Below are 20,339 nucleotides of genomic sequence, written 5' to 3'. Positions count from 1 at the left end.
AGTTTCTTCCCCACTTCGGCTATCCGCTCCAGCCAATTCTCCCCCCAAACCAGACCGCCAGCACCTTGAAGAAGTCAGGCTTGATGGTGAAGGGGATGGTAGATCGGTCGGGCCAGTTGCCAAAGAGCATGGCCTCACTCATCCTGCGGTTCACCCTGGAACTGGTCTCAGACGCTAATTAATCTACAGACCTACCTACACGTGACAATAATAATAAAGCTAAAACCACAGGCAAAGTCGTGACCCGGGAGGATCAGAGCCGAGGAAGTGAGGCTCGGTTTCCTTTCAGTCAGTGTGACGTGAACGGCCAATCACATCGAAACAAGGGCAAGAAAAAGTTCATTTCAACAGCAAAGAAACTGAGGAGCGAGCGAGCAAGCAAGCGGCAGACAAGAAGGTACAGAGGGAGGCTTTCTTCTAATACGTGCCTTAATGCACAGATTGCAAACAGTTTAGTATTGCCTTGTATTTTAAAAAAACAACATTTTGCTGTTTTTACCGCCCGAGTGTGGATTTCTAACTTAATTCGCATTTCATAATTGAGTCGTTTGTGTCTGACTTTGCATTCCTTGGTAACGTGGCAGTATTTACAGCGATCAGTTACGTGCTTCTCATTCTTTCAAGGCCAGGAGTATATATTTTTTAATTGAATACTTTAAAAATAAAATGTGCTCCCCCAAGTTTAGAAGTTGTGCGTTTTGTTAAAAAAAAGTTGCTGCGAATTGGCTGCGAATGCATGCGGTTCTGTGAAATGAATGTAACATTGCATCGGTATGTGGCTGGTCGCTGTGTTTGTTTGCCAATGTAATCTTGGGCGCCTCGCCTCGCCTCGCCTGCAAATCAGGCCACTTCGGCCCAATAAGTCTGACCTTCAAGTAAGAGGCGAAGACAAAGAGAGGTCTTCGTTTTACACCACGTTAGATTCTTCAAATAACCGTGAAGACAATAAAAGCGTGGAAGAAATGAATCTTGATACTTGTTCGAAAAAAAACCATACATCCACTCTACACATAGAAACAAAATAGGTGCAGCAGTAGGCCATTCGGCCCTTCGAGCCAACACCACCATTCAATATGATCATGGCTGATCATCCAAAATCAGTAGCCCGTTCCTGCTTTTTCCCCCCTTATCCTTTGATTCAGTCCACATTCAATTCTGACTCTCAAAAGAGATTCAGGATGCATGATGTACTGTCTTGCATTTGTTAATTCGCAGTTTTATTTAGCAAAAAAACAACTTTTTTTTATTGCTGGAATGTAAATTGATATTTGGTTGAAGTGAAGCGGTTGAAAGTAGCCAGCGACGGTGCGGGCTTTGAATGTCACCTTGTGGTACATGCCCTGTGTTCCATATCTAAGATGTGTCTAACTTCATTCCTGACGTCCAAGTTATTTACCAATTTTTCAAAAGACTTCAGCTTTGCAAGTCGTCAGGGGGGGGGGAAAGTTTTTATTTTTTTATTTTTTTAAACGCCTCTTCAAACCCGCTGCGAGTCCGACAGTGGGCATTCAACCAAAGAATGCATCTTGGCAGAGTGTCTCATCTGTACGTGCACAACAGTTTTAAACTGATGGAGGCTCCCAGATGAATAACACAAAACGAAAAGAGAGGGGGCAATAGAGGTTTCAAACCAAATCTCATTCGAGGAAAGATTATTTTGGGGAGGTTGAGGACAAGATGGCGAGAGAGTTGGGTCTCTCAGTTGAAGGGGTGGGAGAGAGTGGGGAGAGTAGGGGGGAGGGGGAACGAGAAGTCGCATGCAAGAGGCCAGTAAGGGTGGAACAGAGACAGTACTGGAGTAACTCAGTGGCTCAGGCAGCATCTCAGGAGAACAGGGATAGTACGATTCGGGTCTGAGTCCGTCTTCAAACTGAAAGATGGAGGGGAGGGGGTGAGAAACGGGGGTTTTGGAGGGCCAGAGGTCATGGGGAAAGGGCAGGGTAAAAGCTTTGAAGGGGATTTAACGCGAGCGCATGTTAAACGAGAGAGCTAGCTGCCACTGCAATCGAAGCACGTGTGCATTTGCTGTTATCATCGAGGTGCATGGGGAGCTATTTTGGATGAGTTCAAGTGAATAGAGACTTGGAAAATTGCCTTCATCTATTTTGGCATTTTAAGTAGGGTTCCAGCTATTGTGTATTTATACTGAGAGGTTGACTTTTCTGCAAGGTCATTTATATATAGGCAAGTTTACAAAGCCAAAATAAATGGAACAAGTGGCCATTGATTGTGTGAAGATGTGTTGGGGGTTAGTGGTGTGTGGGAAGGAACTGCAGATGCAGGTTTACCCTTAAGATAGACACAAAATGCTGGAGTAACTCAGTGGGTCAGGCAGCATCGCTGGAGAAAAGGAATAGGTGATGTTTTGGGTCGAGACCCTTCTTCAAGGGGTCCAGAACGAGGGGCCACAGTTTAAGAATAAGGGGTAGGCCATTTAGAACTGAGATGAGGAAAAACTTTTTCAGTCAGAGTTGTGAATCTGTGGAATTCTCTGCGTCAGAAGGCAGTGGAGGCCAATTCTCTGAATGCATTCAAGAGAGCGCTAGATAGAGCTCTTAAGGATAGCGGAGTCAGGGGGTATGGGGAGAAGGCAGGAACGAGGTACTGATTGAGAATGATCAGCCATGATCACATTGGATGGCGGTGCTGGCTCGAAGGGCCGAATGGCCTCCTCCTGCACCTATTGTCTATTGTCAAATAGAAGAAGTGTCTCGACCCAAATCGTCACCTATTCCTTGTCTCCAGAGATGCTGCCTGCCCAGTTGAGTTACTCCAGCATTTTGTATCTATCTTGGGTTAGTGATTAGTTTGATGGCTGTCAAATACTCCATCTCTTCCAGGGTCTTCGAAAAATTAATATGGCACAGGAACAGGCCTGCATCCCATAATATGCAGACAGAGCATGATGTGAAATTAAACTAATCCCCTCTGCCTGCATGTAAACAATATCCCTCCATTCCATGTGCCTGTCTAAAAGCCTCTATCGTATCTGCCTCCACCTCCACCTCTGGCAGTGCGTTCCAGGCCCCCATCACAACTGCACCATTCAGTTGTGATCAACCTCCAGTCTCCTGTGCTCCAAGGAGTGGTCCCAACCTCTCCCTGTAGCTCAGGCCCTCGAGTCCTGGCAACATCCCTATAAATGTCCACTGCACTTTTTCCAGCATGGACATTTTTCCAATTGCAATTTCCTGTAGATTCAATTGTTCACCCAGATGCATAAGTTTTGTTTAGTTCATAAATGCAGCAGGGAAACGGGCCCTTTGGCCCACCGGGTCCACGTGGCCCACCCATCACCCGGTCGCACTAGTTCCATGTTATCCCACTTTCTCATCCACTCCCTACGCACTAGCGGAAAATTTATAGACAATAGGTGCAGGAGTAGGCCATTTGGTCCTTCGAGCCAGCACCGCCATTCAATGTGAATGGGCCAATCAACCTACAAACCCGCACGTCTTTGGGATGTGGGAAAAAACGGGAGCACCCAGAGGAAGCATGCGCAGTCACGGGGAGAACGTGGAAGCTCCACACAGACACCACTCGAGGTCAGGATCGAACCAGCGGCCCTGGCGCTGTGAGGCAGCGGCTCTACCAACTGCACCACTGTGCTGAGAATGTTGTGGCAAACTCTGCTTCCACCAGCACTCCTGAAATAATATGACAGATTACAACCACTCTCTGGGTGAAAGAACTCTTCCTCTGATCCTTCTTAAGCCTCTTTGGGTCTCTTTCTTAGCAGCCCAGGCTCTTTAGTTTTTGCCACCTCTATTATACCAGAGAGTTGTGAAACCGTGACAGGTGCTCGCTACTTGCACTATTCGGGTTGAGGCATGGACGGGTTACACAGGGTTCTTACCCGGGAATGTGTGGCACGCATGCTGAGTGCCTGTAGTGGAAAGAATCTCTGACCCCCATTGAACACGGATATACTGCAGGATTAAAACAGATCTCTAAAGCGGCATTTAGCCTGTTGAAGATGATGCTTCAGGCTGCACTGTAAGCCTTTCTTAGCACAGCATAAAGGCTGCTTCATCATTGTAATGCATGCAGCTTTCTGATAATGAAACTATTTATTTTAGTTAACACACTTTAGGGTGGCACAGCTGGTAGAGCTGCTGCCTCACAACGCCAAAGAGCCAGATCTCATCCTAACCTCAAATGGTCTCTGTGTTTTGTACGTTCTCCCTGTGACTGTGTGGGTTTCCTCCGGATGCTCCGGTTTCCTCCCACGATATGTGGTTTTTTTAAGGTTAATTGGCCTCTGTAAATTGCCCCTGGTGTATATGGAGTGGATGCAAAAGTGAGATAAGATAGAACTGGTATGAATGGGCGATTGATGGCTGACGTGGACTTGTTGAGCCTATTTCCAGGCGGTATCTCTAAGTTAAACTTTCTTTCAGCACGTCACCTCGTGTTGAAACCTCAGCAGCACTTGCTAAAGAGATACGACTATTTAGTCATTTTTTGAAAGTGAAACAAACTGCATTAATGTTTTATGAAATGTGTTTCTTTTTTATTTCCGTCATAGGAAACCATGACAACTGTGGAGAAGCTGATCACTCCCGTCTCTCATGCTCAAGGTGAAGCTTCGAGGAATAAGGTCACCATTGTGGGCGTGGGCCAGGTTGGCATGGCATGTGCTGTCAGCATTCTCTTGAGGGTACGTTCGGTCTCGTGTCCCATCTGTTTCAATGTTGACAGTGGTTTACTTATTGTCACGTGTACCGAGATACGGTGTGGAGCTTTTGTTTGGATGCTATCCAGTCAAACATATTGTTACAGGAGTATAATCATCGAAATAGAACAGTGCAGCATGGAAACAGGCCCTTTGGCCCACAATGATTGTGCCGAACACGGTGTCAGTTACACTGAACTCATCTGTCTGCACACGATCCACATCCCTCCATTCCCTGCATATACATGCACCCATCTAGAACATCACTCTTAAACATCACTATTGTATCTGCCTTCACACCACCCCAGGCCCCTCTACTCTGTGTACCCCGCCCTTTACCATTAAACTTTGACTCCCCTCACCATAGCTATGCCTGCTAACGTTGGACATTTTTATCTTGGGGGGGGGGGGGGGAGGGGGAGAGGGAGAGGGGGAGAAGGGGAGAAGGGGAAGTGGTTCTGACTGATGACCTTATTCTTCCCTCTCATAATTTTATATACTTCTATCGAGTGTCCCCTCAAATTCCAGCATTCTAGTCCAAGTCTAGTTTTTTAGTTTTAGAGATACAGCGCGGAAACGGGCCCTTTCGGCCCACCGGGTCCGCGGCGCCCAGCGATCCCCGCACATTAACGCTATCCTATACCCACTCGGGACAATTTTTACATTTACCAAGCCAATCAGCCTACAAACCTGTACATCTTTGGAGTGTGGGAGGAAACCGAAGATCTCGGAGAAAACCCACGCATGTCACGGGTAGAACGTACAAACTCTGTACAGACAAGCACCCGTAGTCGGGATCGAACCCGGGTCTCCGGCGCTGCATTCGCTGTAAGGCAACAACTCTACTGCTGCGCCACTGTGCCGCCCGTCTAACCAACCTCTCCCTGTAGCTAATACCCTCAAATCCAGTCAGCATTCTAGTAAACCACCTCTGCACCTTCTCCAAGGGCTCCATGTCTTTCCTGTAATGTGGTGACCAGAACCGCACGCAATACTCCAAATAATCAAGCCCTACATAAGTACTACAGATACCTGGATAGGAGAGATATAGACGGATAGACACAACATTCTGGAGCAACTCAGCATCTCGGGGGAGAGGGACTAGGTGGCGTTTCGGGTCGAGACCTTTCTTCAGACGTGGGAGTGGGAGTGAGAAAAGTGCACCACTGTAACGAAACACCACTCCCTTTCTCAGGAACTTACGGACGATATGGCTTTGGTGGATGTTCTGGAAGACAAACTGAAAGGAGAAATGATGGATCTTCTTCATGGCAGTCTGTTCCTTAAGACTCCAAAGATCATGGCTAACAAAGGTGACTGAGGATTACTGTGTGGTACTGCAATGTAGGCTCAAGTTGCACACTGACCACCCAGCACCTGTCCTGCTCCCATTCCCATCAGATTCTACCATTCTCCCAAGCTCTAGGAGAAATGTATAGCTACTTAACCTACCGACCTGCACGTCATTGGGATTTTACTTTAGAGACACAGCGCGGAAACGGGCCCTTCAGCCCACTGAGTCCAGGCCGACCATCAAGCGTCTACCTGTTCACACTAGTTCTATGTTGTCCCACTTTCGCATCCGTTCCTGCACAAGGAGCAGTTTACAGAGGGTGCATCAACCTACAAACCTGCTCGTCTTTGGGATGTGGGAGGAAACAGGGGCACCCGGAGGAAACCCAAGTGGTCGCAGGGAGAACGTGCAAACTCCACACAGATAGCACCCGAGGCAGGGATGGAACCGGGGGCTGTGGTGCGGAGAAGCCGCGGTTGTGCCGCCCTTTAAAAAAAAAAAATACCTTTCCCCAATTGAATCTGGCCCAGTCAGGATGTGGCAGAAAACATGAATGTTTTTGGGGGGGGGGGGGGGGGGGGAACGCACAGAGTCACAGAGCGAAAGTGCAAACTCCACACAGATAGCACCCGAGGTTAGGATCGAAACGGAGCCTCTGGTGCCGTGAGGCAGCGGCTCTACCCGCCGTGCTCCTTTGATCGTGAGCATTGACCACAATTTTTCTTATTTTAGTTCTTGCTCGCATTGTGGATTGCAGGGAGAGAAACCTTAAAAACAGACATGCAGGCAGGTTGCAAGTTGTAGTTCACTTGTTGAGTCTTGTGCGTTTGTGACTGAATGGTTTGACCCGCCTGTCGCCCAGACTACTCCATCACTGCGAACTCGCGGGTGGTGGTGGTGACTGCCGGGGCCCGCCAGCAGGAGGGAGAGAGCCGCCTGAACCTCGTCCAGAGGAACGTCAACATCTTCAAGTTCATCATCCCCCAGATCGTGAAATTCAGCCCAAACTGCACCATCATCGTGGTCGCCAATCCAGGTAACGGCACCGACCTTGAGGGGAGATTGGCTTCCCAAAGCTGGCAGCTACAACATTAGTATCAGCAGCAAGGGTCCCGACCCGAAGCGTCACCTATCCATGTTGTCCAGAGATGCTGCCTGGCTCGCTGAGGTTTAGACTTCACGAGGGACGGTGCAGAAACAGGCCCATCGGGTCTGCACCGACCATCCATTGCCCACACACCATTTCTATCCTGCACACTAGGGACAATTGGTAGAAGCCAATCGACCTACAAACCCGCACGACTTTGGGATGTGGGGCGGAAATCGGAGCATCCGGGGAAAACCCACGCAGTCACAGGGAGAATGTACAAAGTCCGTACAGACAGCACCTGTAGTCAGGATCGAACCTGGGTCTCTGGTGCTGTAAGGCAGCAACTCTACCACTGCCATGTGACGCCTAAGTTAAAAAAATAATAAATTAAAGTTCTCCAGAGATGCTGCCTGACCTGCTGAGTTTCTCTGCCATTTTGTGTCCAAAGTCCTTGGACAGATTGTCTTAACTTTCCCACTTTTGAAGTCTGCTCGTTGTTCAAAAGCTATGCCCAGGGTGGTGAATCTGTGGAATTCATTGCCACAGACAGCTGTAGATGCCAAATCAATGGGTATTTTTAAAGCAATCTACTTCACTAACCCTTGTCACAGCCAGCAGCTTATTAACCCAGTAAGAGTTGAATTAGAGTCGTACAGTGCGGAAACAGGCCCTTCGGCCCAACTTGCCCACACCGACCATGTCCCATCTACACTAGTCCCACCAGCCTGCATTTCGCCCATCCCTCTAAACCTATCCTATCCATATACCTGTCTAAATGTTTCTTAAATGTTACGGTAATACCTGCCTTCATTGGGCAGCTGTTTTATGGTTGATTTCACTGTGAACCATTTCAATTTTGAAGGCCTCTTGTTATTTTTTGTTTGTGGCTCCAGTGGACATTTTGACCTACGTCACTTGGAAAATTAGTGGTTTCCCGAAGAATCGCATCATTGGCAGCGGCTGCAATTTGGACTCTGCCCGATTCCGGTACCTGATGGCGGAGAAGCTCGGTCTGCATCCCACCAGCTGCCACGGCTGGGTGCTCGGGGAACATGGCGATTCCAGCGGTAAGGCTCGACGGTTGCATTTAGTTCACGGATACAACGTGGCCTCGGGCCCCACGGCCCACCCAGTCCACGCCGACCATCGATCACCCTCTCACACTGGTTCTACGTTATCCCACTTTCTCACCAACTCCCTACGCGCTAGGGGCAACTTATAGAGGGCCAACTAACCTGTAAACCCCTGGTGTCTTTGGGATGTGGGGGGGGGGGGGGGAACCGGAGCACCCGGAGGAAACCCACGCGGTCACAGGGAGAACGTGCAAACTCCACACACACCCACACAGCACCCAAGGGCAAGATCGAACCCAAGTCACTGTTGCTGTGTGGTAGCAGCTCTACCTGCTGCGCCAATGTGCCGCCCTTAAATGTATCTTGCCAAATTAGTAAGGGTCACAGATATTGCACACTCCTTGGTTGAATCAAATGGAGTTCATTCTAACCCTACAATCTCAGTGAATCTGGGCTGATAAAGTTAAAACCACAGGGTTTAGTTATTCATTTGAAACCAGCATTGTTTACCATCTGAGGGTTCCCTAGTCTGTACAGGCTGGAGTTTAGAAAGATGAGGTGGAACCTCATTGAAACCTACTGAATAGTGAAAAGCCTCGATAAAGTGGATGTGGAGAGGATGTTTCCACCAGTGGGAGAGTCTAGGACCAGAGGTCACAGCCTCAGAATAAAAGTACGTACCTTCAGGAAGGAGATGAAAAGGAATTTCTTTAGTCAGAGGGTGATGAATCTGTGGGATTCTTTGCCATACAGGCTGGAGGCCTAGACTTTGGGTATTTCTTAAGACGGGGATTGACAGAGTCTTGATTAGTAAAGGTTATGGGGAGAAGGCAGAAGAATGGGGTTGAGAGGGGAAGATAGATCAGCAATGATTGAATGGTGGAGCCATGGCCCCATTCTGCTCCTATGACTTATGAATTTATTGTCATATGGACCTAGTTACAATGAAACTCTTTGTTTAGCATGCAATCCAGTAAAATCATACTTATACATAAGCACAATCATTCATAAGTACAAGAGTACAATGATTGTCATGTAAAAATAGTAGACTTCACCGAAGAGTTGCCATGTTTCTGGTGCCATCGTGTACCTTTCAAGATTTATGTTTGAGTGTTATCTTGGCCATAAAGGCCCATTGTCCGGGCGACGGTACTGGGTGGGAGTTACAGGGGTGGGCCTGGCCTGGCGAAGGTGTCAGTGCGTTCGCCGCTGCATGCCGCGTCTGATCCGTGCGCTCGTCTGGCCTCTGTGGGGCCTCCAGTGGCACCCGATCCACGCGACCCCCCGGCTGCTGCAGGGCCTCCAGTGGCCCACTCCACTCCTCCCACGCGACCCCCGGCTGCTGCAGGGCCTCCAGTGGCCCACTCCCTCCCGCCCACACCTCCTCCCACGTGACCCCCGGCTGCTGCACGGCCTCCAGCGGCCCACTCCACCCTGCCCACATCTCCACCCACGGCCCCTCCCCCCCCCCCCCCCGCCACCGCTCAGCCTCCATGACCTGGGGTGGGTGCCTCCCACAGCAGACCCCGGAAACCGCCAGAGCGCCACCTAGGGCAGGGGAGGTGAGCCCACCGCCCACTCACCGGCACCAACCTTGTCTTCCGTCCACTGCCATCTTTCCAAATGTCCACTCGAATAGGGTGTTTATCCGTGTATTTTACATGGGAAGTTTATCGGAGGTGAGCTATTTCCAACTCGAAACACTTGAAATATTTGACTAAACGTTGAACTAATTGGCAATGTTTACAGTCGGTAGCTAATGGTTTGAGCCCAATATTACGGGCTTTTTGCAGTCAGCCCAACAACGGTGTCTAATGAGTTAAAACGGATTGTGGTTTTCATCCTACTTTTGTCATGGATTACATTTTTCAGAGCCTTGGGAATAAAGTTGGAAATACTGACATACATCTGTAAACCAGCTGGGATTTTTTGGCATAAGATATGCTATGTTGATTTGTGCTAACTGTTCCCTTTATGCACTGTGGACAGCTCGATTGGATTCACGTGTCGTCTTTTCTTTGCCTGTTACCGCGCAAACAGAAGCTTTTCAATACCTCGGTACACGTGACAGTAACAAACTAAACTAGTTCCACATTGGTGAATCAATTAAAGACACAAAATGCTGGAGTAACTCAGCTGGTCAGGCAGCATCTCTGGAGAAAATGGATGGGTGATGTTTTGGGTCGGGACCTTTCACACCCAACCCGAAACATCACCTATCCATTTTCTCCAGAGATATTGCCTGACCCGCTGAGTTCCTCCAGCATTGTATGTCGATCTTTGGTATAAACCAGCATCTGCAGTTCCTTTTTTATTACAAACTAGACCAAGTGGACCCGTTGGGCCCAAACCTCTCCTGCATTAGTGGAGCATCCTCTCCTTCCCCCACTCCCCTCTGCCCCCCCTCCTCCCATCCCCCCCCTTCCCCTCCCCCACTCCATCCCCCTCAACCCCCCTAATCATCCCTCCTCCACCCCCCTCCCTCGGAGATAGATTTAAACTTTAAAATGTGAATAACTTTAAAACTATAACACCGATTTCAATTAAACTTCTTCCATTAGCACCAAAGGGACGACGGTGAGTAAGGTGGGCCTAAAACAGTCGCGCTATCGTGTACCGTTTTGGCTGTAGTTCAGGAACAAACAAACAAACGAACGAGAGTTTTAGTGTTTTGATATTTCAATTGTTTTGAGTTGGAACCAGCATTAGCTGCACAAAGGTGTTAAAATTGGAGCGTGTCGCATTGTTGAACGCGATGCGCTATAAGTTTCATTGCGCCTTTAACACTGGAGGCTGCACGTAACAGTTTGATGGCGTTTTGCCCTGGCTGCTGTGGAATAGCATCGGGAGACAGTCTACATTCAGATGCTTTGCTTTAATAGTTCCCGTTTGGAGTGGCGTCAATGTGGCCGGAGTTGGACTCCAGCAGCTGAATCCAGATATTGGAACTGCTCAGGACAAGGAGGACTGGAAAGATGTCCATAAGATGGTCGTGGACAGGTACCTGATCATGCTTGAATGTAGATTGGTATAAGCCAATTGTATAGAGGTCAGTGTCTTGGGCCTTTATTGGAGTTAAATGATGCTTTAACCACACATCACAAATAAAATCAGTTGAGACACAATGAGATGTAATAAAGGCATTTGAAATCTACTTTCAGTTGCTTGCCAACAGCTAGTTTAGTTTGGCCCTTTGGCCAACTGAATCTGTGCCTACCAGCAATCCCCGCACGCTGACACTATCTTGCACACTGGGGACAATTTATAATGATACCAAGCCAATTAACCTACAAACCTCTATGTCTTTGCAGTGTGGGAGGAAACCCAGAGATCCCAGAGAAATCCCACGCACGTCACGGGGAGAACGTACAAACTCCGTACACACAGCGCCCGGAGTCAGGATTGAACCTGGGTCTCTGGCGCTGTAAGGCAGTAGCCACCATGCTGCCCAAATTGTTCAAAGATGAAAGATGCCTATAAATTCAACAGCATTGCTATTTTAGTCGGCATTGAGCAGCCAAACCCTTTTTGTTCGCCAAAGAGAGGGAGAGATGAGATGGTGACTATTCAATCCAGATGTTTGAGCAGACACATCAGGCCAGATGTTTGGATAGATCCAGATGTTTGGCCAGGCACATGGATATGCAGGATATGGAGGGATATGGACCATATGTAGTCAGAAGAGATGAGTTGAACTTGCCATCGTGTTCGGTACAGGCATTGTGGGCCGAAGGGCCTGTTTCTGTGCTGTACTGTTCTAGGTTCTAAGTCTCCCCATCTGCCAAGACCCAATTTCAAAGATGTGCTGGAGGACGTCACTCCCCAGGGCAACACTGCTTTGAAGCATTGCAGGGTATAGTCCCGCTGGGCAACGAACACTGAACCACGTCAGTGTATGGCTTGCAGTAACTCCTGAGACCACCTCTTCTTATGGAGGGTGGAGGCTTACAGTGAGGTGGGAAAGATTTAATAGGAACCCGAGGGGAACTTTTTCACAAACTGGTGGATGTATGGAGGAGGTAGTTGTGGCAGGTACTATTGCAACATTTAAGAAACATTTAGGGAGGTACATGAGTAGGACAGGTTTAGAGGGATATGGGCCCAATGCAGGCAGGTGGGACTAGTCTAGATGGGACATGTTGGTTGGTGTGGGCAGGTTGGGCCGAAGGGCCTGTTTCCACACAGTCTGATCATCCTCGATCCTCCATCACTCTGAAACACCCCAATGTTAAGTCCGAGTCTAAAGAAAGGTCCTGACCCGAAACAACACCTGTCCTTCCTACCACAGATGCTGCCCGACCCTCCGAGTTTCTCCAGCACTTTCGGTTTTGCCCAATCTGCTGCCCACCCTATCGTGCCATTTTCTTCATTCTGCCGTCATTTTATACATCTTTCATTGCCTCAGATCCCCAATGTACCGTAGACTGGACTCGATAGGCCAAATGGCCTCCTGCTCCTATGACTTATGAACATTAGATTTAATTCTTGTGTTCGTACAGCATGGAAACGGGCCCTTCAGCCCGCCGAGTCCACACCGACTGCCGATCCCCCGTTCACCACTAGTTTTACATTATCACAGTTTCTCACCAACAATCTCGCAATATATAGGACATATCATATCATATATATACAGTGCGGAAACAGGCCTTTTCGGCCCACCAAGTCCGCGCCGCCCAGCGATCCCCGCACACTAACACTATTAACACTATCCTACACACGCTAGGGACAATTTTTACATTTACCCAGCCAATTAACCTACATACCTGTACGTCTTTGGAGTGTGGGAGGAAACCGAAGATCTCGGAGAAAACCCACGCAGGTCACGGGGAGAACGTACAAACTCCTTACAGTACAGCACCCGTAGTCAGGATCGAACCTGAGTCTCTGGCGCTGCATTCGCTGTACAGTACAGCACAAGAATAAGAACTTAGGACACAGTTTAAGAATAAGGGGTAGGCCATTTAGAACGGAGATGAGGAAGAACTTTTTCAGTCAGAGAGTGGTGAAGGTGTGGAATTCTCTGCCTCAGAAGGCAGTGGAGGCCAGTTCGTTGGATGCTTTCAAGAGAGAGCTGGATAGAGCTCTTAAGGATAGCGGAGTGAGGGGGTATGGGGAGAAGGCAGGAACGGGGTGCTGATTGAGAGTGATCAGCCATGATCACATTGAATGGCGGTGCTGGCTCGAAGGGCTGAATGGCCTACTCCTGCACCTATTGTCTATTGTCATAAGAACAGGCCCCACAGTGTCCATGTCAAACATATGCCAAGTTTCAGCATGTAATCCATATCCTCCTCTTTCAGCATGTAATCTATATCCTCCTCTTTCAGCATGTAATCCATTCCCTGCATGTCCATCTGCCTATCATGAGTTGCAACATCAATTTTCTCTCCATTCCATTTCAGTTTAGTTTAATTTGAGATACAGCATGGAAACAGGCCCTTCAGTCCACTGAATCCACACCGACCAGTGATTACACATACACTAACTCTACCCTACATACTAGGAACAATTTACAGAAGCCAATTAATCTAGAAACCTGCACGTCTTTGGAGTGTGGGAAGAAATCGGAGCACCCGGAGAAAATCCACATGGTCACAGAGAATACACAAACTCCATGTAGACAACACCCGTAGTCAGGATTGAACCCGGGTCTCTGGCGCTGTGACGCAGCAACTCTACCACTGTGCCGCCTATCTTTGTCAGAGTTTCGGTTGAGGTGACTATCGGATGCAAATATGGCTGATATAAATGTGGATCTCTCCTAGTGCCTACGAAGTGATTAAACTGAAGGGATACACCAACTGGGCCATTGGTCTCAGTGTTGCTGAACTGACTGAGTCCATTTTGAAGAATCTGAAGAGAGTTCACCCAGTATCCACCATGGTGAAGGTATGAAGCCTATTGCATTACTTACTGATTTACTTCACGTGTCAGAGGGTTGAGCTCTCCACACCTACTAACGTGTTACGATGCCTAGAACATTGTTGAGATGCTGCATGATCCGCTGAGTTTCTCCAGCATTGTGTGTCTCCCTTCTGTATCTTCCCCTTTGCTCGACCGAATGTACTTGAGTTTGGCTTGGTTGTATTTATATATGGTATAACGTATAGTAACGATCCCAACCTGAAATGAATCTGAAGAAAGGTCTTGACCCACAACGTCGCCTGTCCATGTTCTCCAGAGGTGCTGCCTGACCCACTGAGTTACTCCAGCACATTGTGTCTTTTCTATACAGCAGCATCTGCAGTTCCTTGTGTCAATGTATTACTATATCCAACATTTGTATCTTCCCCTTTGCTTTACCTATTCTACCTGAGTTTGCCTTGCTTGTATCGATGTATGGTATATCTCATCTGTTTGGATAGCGTACAAAACAAAGCTTTTCACTGTACCACGGTACATGATAATAGTAGCCCTAAACATAAACTATATTAGACAATAGGTGCAGGAGGAGGCCATTCGGCCCTTCGAGCCAGCACTGCCATTCAATGTGATCATGGCTGATCATTCTCAATCAGTACCCCGTTCCTGCCTTCTCCCCATACCCCCTGACTCCGCTATTCTTAAGAGCTCTATCTAGCTCTCTCTTGAATGCATTCAGAGAATTGGCCTCCTCTGCCTTCTGAGGCAAAGAATTCCACAGATTCACAACTCTCTGACTGAAAAAGTTTCTAAATGGCCTACCCCTTATTCTTAAACTGTGGCCCCTTGTTCTGGACTCCCCCAACATTGGGAACATGTTTCCTGCCTCTAACGTGTCCAACCCCTTAATAATCTTATACGTTTCGATAAGATCTCCTCTTATCCTTCTAAATTCCAGTGTATACAAGCCTAGTCGCTCCAGTCTTTCAACATATGACAGTCCTGCCATTCCGGGAATTAACCTAGTAAACCTACGCTGCACGCCCTCAATAGCAATTCGCCTCTCTGTTTCTTCCACTTTGCTCTGTCTATTGTACTTGAGTTTAACTTGATTTTATTTAGAAAGATGAGGGGGGGAGCTTCATTTATTTAGTTTAGTTTAGAGATACAGCTCGGAAACAGGCCCTTCGGCACACCAGGTCCGTGCCAACCAGCGATCCCTGCATATTAACACTATCCTACACACACTAGGGATAATTTTTACGTTAACCAAGCCAATTAACCTACATACATGTATGTCTTTGGTGGGTGGGAGGAAACCGAAGATCTTGGAGAAAACCCACGTAGGTCACGGGGAGAACGTACAAACTCCGTACAGACAGCATCCGTAGTCGGGATCGAACCCGGGTCTCCAGCGCTGCATTCGTTGTCAGCAACTCTACCGCTGCGCCACCGTGCTGCTCTGATCTTTAGAGAGATGAGGAGGAATTTCTTTAGTCAGAGGGTGGTGAATCTGTGGAATTTATTGCCACAGACGGCTGTGGACGGCAAGTCAATCGATATTGACACCGGCAGATATTGACAGATTTGTGATTAATACGGGTGTCAGGAATTATGGGGAGACGGCAGGAGAATGGGATTGAGAGGGGAAGATAGATCAGCCATGATTGAATGGTGGAGTAAACTTGATGGGCAGAATAGCCTAATTCTAATCCTAGAATTTATGAACTATTTATATATTATAGTATTTAATCTGATTGGATAGTATCCAAAACAGCTTTTCACCATTTCTCTGTACATCACCATTTCTCTGTACAAGTGACAATAATAAACTTAACCCATCACTTCCCCACACCATCTCCATCCATTAATTACTGCTTATTGAAATAAAGCAGGTGGTTTGTTTATGGCAAATATTAACTGGAAACAATTCCCTTGCCAGGTTTAGAAACCAGGAACCGCAGATGTTGGCTTACAAAAATAAAGGCACAAAGTGCTGGTGTACCTTAGTGGGTCAGGCAGCATCTCTGGAGAACACGGATAGGTGACGTTTCGGATCTAACGAAGGGTCCTGACCTGTAACGTTATCTATCCGTGTTCTCCAAAGATGCTGCCTGACCCACTGAGTAACTCCAGCACTTTGTGTCTTTTTTTTTAATAAACCAACATCTGCAATTCTTTGTTTCTATACCGGCAAGGGAATTGTTTCCAGTAAATGACCTGTTAATATTTGCCATACTTCCCTTACCAGTGCGGTTTCTTGTTGTAATTTAGTTTAAAGATACAGCATGGAAACAGGCCCTTCAGCCCACCGACTCCATGCTGTCCATCGATCACCCGCTCACATTAGCTCTATATTGTCCCACTATCACATCCACACTAGGGGCAATTTGCAGAAGCCAATTTAGCCTTTGTATTGTAGCTTTCAATAAAAATGTTCTGCGTGCCTCCATTCAATGTTCCCTCACCACAAGTAGATGTCTGCATTATTAATTATCTCCGTGATAATGTGTTCAACTCAAAACTATCAGGGACTGAACTAATGTGGAATGACCTGCAAAATTATTTTATTTAAAATCTGAATTTGAAGGGAAAAAAATCTAATTTAAAAAAATTACTTGAATAATTGGAAGCACTAAAGTAATTGCAATTAAAACAAAGCAATATAAATATCGCTCGGCCATTTCTATCCATTCCAGTGGGTGACTGCATTATTAATGTGGTTCTCCACAGAACTGCACGCATTTCCCAGCTGGTTTAACCCATCGATGACAGATGAGGACTCTATTTCCTTAATATTTGTAGAGCTATGTTAAAGCAAGACTTGTGTGAAGTATATACTGAAATTACAAATGATTTAAGTGCGGTAACAAGGAACTGAGATGCTGTTTAACAATAAAGAGACAATGTGCTGGAATAACTCAGTGGGTCAGGCAGCATCTCTGGAGAACACGGATAGATGACTTTTCAGGTCTGAAGTAGGATCTTGACACAAAACGTCTTCTATCTCTGCTTTCCAGGGATGCTGCCTGACTCGCTGAGATACTTAAGCACTATCTCTCTTTTTTTGTTAATTGCTCCTGATTGCTTAAATGCATGAAGCAAGATAATTTCCCCTACCTCAGCTGAGAGATGTTAACTTTTTTTACACTTAATTCTAAGTCTGATATTAAGTTTGATATGTTCCAATGCAGTTTGCACTTTTAATCATCAGATAAATAGAAATTTCCAGTTGGTAATGTGGAAATGTTATGAAGAATTTGATATTGGCTGAGATCGGTTAGGAAATATATTTAAGTTTATAGTAAGGCACATTTCTTCCCACAGGCCATCAGGACTGTTAACTCTCACATCACCAGGGACTAATTTAATTCACTGTATTAATTTATTTTTTGTGTTTAAAAAAAAAAATCTGTTTTGTAGTTTTAGCACAATCCTCAGGCATTGCCACTTTCATTTCACTGCACATCTTGTATATGTATGTGACAAATAAAGTTGACTTGACTTAAGGGCGGCACTGTGGCACAGCACCAGAGACCCGGGTTTGATCCTGACCTCGGGTGCTGTTTGAACAGTGTTTGTACATTCTCCCTGTGAATGCATGGGTTTTCTCCGATTTCCTCCCACATTCCAAAGACGGACAGGTTTGTGGGTTAATTGGCTTGTGTAAATTGTCCCTCGTGTGTAGGATAGAACAAGCGTACGGGTGATAGGGTATTTTTAAAGTGGAGGTTGAAAGATTCTTGATTAGTAAGGGCGTCAAAGGTTGCAGGGAGAAGGCAGGAGAATGGGGTTAAGTGGGAGAAAAATAGGTCAGTTATCATCGATTCAATGGTGATTTTATTGTCACATGTGCCACGTGGGTTTCCTCCGGGTGTTCTGGTTTCTTCACGCATCCCAAAGACGTGCGGGTTTGTAGGCTAATTGGCTTCTGTGATTTTTCCCCTAGTACTTTAGTTTTTAGTTTTGGAGATGCAGCGCGGAAACAGTCTCATTGGCCCACCGAGTCCGTGCTGACCAGTAATCACTCCTACACACTAGGGTCACTATAACTTTACCAGTGCCAATTAACCTACAAACCTGCATATCTTTGGAGTGTGGGGGGAAACCAGAGCACCCGGAGAAAACCCATGCAGTCACGGAGAGAACATACAAACTCCGTACAGACAGCACCTGTGGTCAGGATCAAACCAAGTTCTCGGCGCTGTAAGGCAGCAACTCTGCCGTCCTAGTGTGTATGGAGTAGATGTGGGATACCGTAGAACTAGCGTGAGCGGGTGATTGATGGTCGGCGTGGGCTCGGTGGGCTGAAGGGCCTGCTTTAGTGCCGTATCTCAATCATGGTAAGTGACAGAAAAATGGCCAAAGGACTTCGCTTGGGCAGGGGGAGGCTGCCAATCCATCTCCTCCCACGCAGATCAACACAGGACTAGTTACACGTGTTCAAAGCAGCACTTTGAATACATTGTGTAACTTTCTTGCCGAAAAGTATGACTGATATTGCCGGCAATTAAGAATGATTGCAGAATGAGGTGTGTGCGCCAGGGATAATTTACGCTTTGTCTGCAACACCCTAGCATGGAGCTGATGTGACCTAGAATCATTCATTGTCGGTCACACAAGTCTTCTGCACCCCCTCTGCTCCTAAATCGTGCCTTGCTTTGCAGGCACCAGGACTGGTTTGTTTAACCCAGATAATTCCATATATATATTCATCTTGCAACACAGGAGATGGTTCGGCCCTTCGAATCTATACTGGCTCTTGGGGCAATCCCGTTCATAAGTGATAGGAGCAGAATTAGGCCATTCGGCTCATCAAGTCTACTCCGCCATTCAATCATGGCTGATCTATCTCTCCCTCCTGACCCCATTCTCCCGCCTTCTCCCCATTACCCCTGACACCGTATTAATCAATAATCTATCAATCTCTACCTTGAAAATATCCATTGACGGCCTCCATAGCCTTCTGTGGCAAAGAATTCCACAAATTCACCACCCTCTGACTAAAGAAATTTCTCCTCGTCTCCTTCCTAAAGGAACGTCCGTTAATCCTGAGGCTATGACCCCTGGTCCTAGACTCTCCCACTTGTGGAAACATCCTCTCCATATCCAGGATCCATGATCACTGAAGTCTATACTCCCCCGGTTTCCCATCCACTTTCCTCTCCACCCTCCCCGAGATTCACCCACCCACTCACAGTTCTACATTTGTAGAAGTGGAGAAATTCTACATTTCCTTGAGCAGCATCTGCTTTGATCTGTCGTTTTCACACCTTTCCCTTCCCTGTCTCCAGTTTCCCCCTCTCCTGACTCTCAGTCAGAAGAAGGGTCTCGACCTGAAATGTCACCCGGAGATGCTGCCTGTCCCGCCCGCTGTGTTACTCCAGTATTTTGTGTCCGTAAACGAAACTAAAGTTGGCCTTTATGTGGATGCAACACAAGGTTTGATTGTCTGTAAACAGTGCCCTGCTCCCCTCTGACTGTGTGACGTATCCTTATCCCCAGGGCTTGTACGGCATTCCAAATGAGGTCTTCCTGAGTCTGCCCTGCGTCCTGAGTGCCGAAGGATTGACTGCCGTCATCAACCAAACCCTGAAGGAAGAGGAGGTGGCCCAGCTGAGGAAGAGTGCAGACACTCTCTGGGCCATTCAGAAGGAACTGAAGGATCTGTAATGATAAGCTAACTGTAAACCAACCATATATAGAACAGTCTTGCATTGAGAGTGGTGGTGTTACCATGTATACCCATGACTGATACGTATACTAAATACAGCTGATAACCCCTAATGTGGTTGTCACCTACCTACAAACAATAAAATGCATTCGCCTCTGTGCCTTTTCCATTGTTTCACAATTGTTGATGGCCCTTGGAGTACTGAAAATAAATTCTGCAGGTGTTTCACGCGACGAACTGCAGGTGCTGGAATCTTGAGCAAAAAAAAAAAGACACACCGTGCTGGAGTAACTGAGCGGGTCAGGCAGCATCTTTGGGGGAACATGTGGCACAGTTGATAGGGTTGCTGTCTTGCCGCGTCAGAGTCCCGGGCCCGCCGAGTTACTCCAGCACTTCCTGCCTTTTCTTGGCGTGTGGAATGCTCGCCTTCATTGGTCGGGGCATTGAGTGTAAGAGCCAATAAGTCCCGATCGAGCTCCATAAGACTTTAGTTGGGCCACATTTGGAGTATTGCGCGCAGTTCTGGTCGCCTCTATTCCAGGAAGGACCTGGAGACTTTGGAGCGGGTGTAGAAGAGATTTACCAGAATGCTACCTGGATTAGGATGTCTTAGCTACAAGGAGAGGTTGGACAAGCTTGGATTGTTTTCTCTGGAGCGTCAAGGTTTGAGG

At 47.2% G+C, this 20,339-nt stretch overlaps 1 protein-coding gene across 1 annotated transcript; it reads left to right on the top strand.

Annotated features, from left to right (window-relative positions):
- The first annotated feature begins 242 nt into the window (after positions 1 to 242).
- On the top strand, positions 243 to 19,842 carry ldhba (lactate dehydrogenase Ba). Its single transcript, XM_078419977.1, has 8 exons — positions 243 to 397; positions 4,529 to 4,660; positions 5,871 to 5,988; positions 6,832 to 7,005; positions 7,953 to 8,126; positions 11,015 to 11,132; positions 13,898 to 14,021; positions 19,500 to 19,842. The coding sequence occupies exons 2-8, from the start codon at positions 4,535 to 4,537 to the stop codon at positions 19,665 to 19,667; spliced, it is 1,002 nt and encodes a 333-aa protein (XP_078276103.1). The 5' UTR covers positions 243 to 397; positions 4,529 to 4,534; the 3' UTR covers positions 19,668 to 19,842.
- The last annotated feature ends 497 nt before the right edge of the window (positions 19,843 to 20,339 follow it).

This window comes from Rhinoraja longicauda, chromosome 23 (genome assembly GCF_053455715.1).
Source record: "Rhinoraja longicauda isolate Sanriku21f chromosome 23, sRhiLon1.1, whole genome shotgun sequence".
NCBI lineage: Eukaryota > Metazoa > Chordata > Chondrichthyes > Rajiformes > Arhynchobatidae > Rhinoraja > Rhinoraja longicauda.
Note: the sequence above shows the minus strand (reverse complement) of the source record. Positions and strands in the feature narration are given on the sequence as shown.

Coding starts and splice junctions, on each gene's coding strand:
- ldhba (XM_078419977.1), top strand. CDS start 4,535: ATGACAACTGTGGAGAAGCTGATCACTCCCGTCTCTCATGCTCAAGGT. Junction 4,661..5,870: donor CTGTCAGCATTCTCTTGAGG/GTACGTTCGGTC, acceptor TCCCTTTCTCAG/GAACTTACGGACGATATGGC. Junction 5,989..6,831: donor AAAGATCATGGCTAACAAAG/GTGACTGAGGAT, acceptor CCTGTCGCCCAG/ACTACTCCATCACTGCGAAC.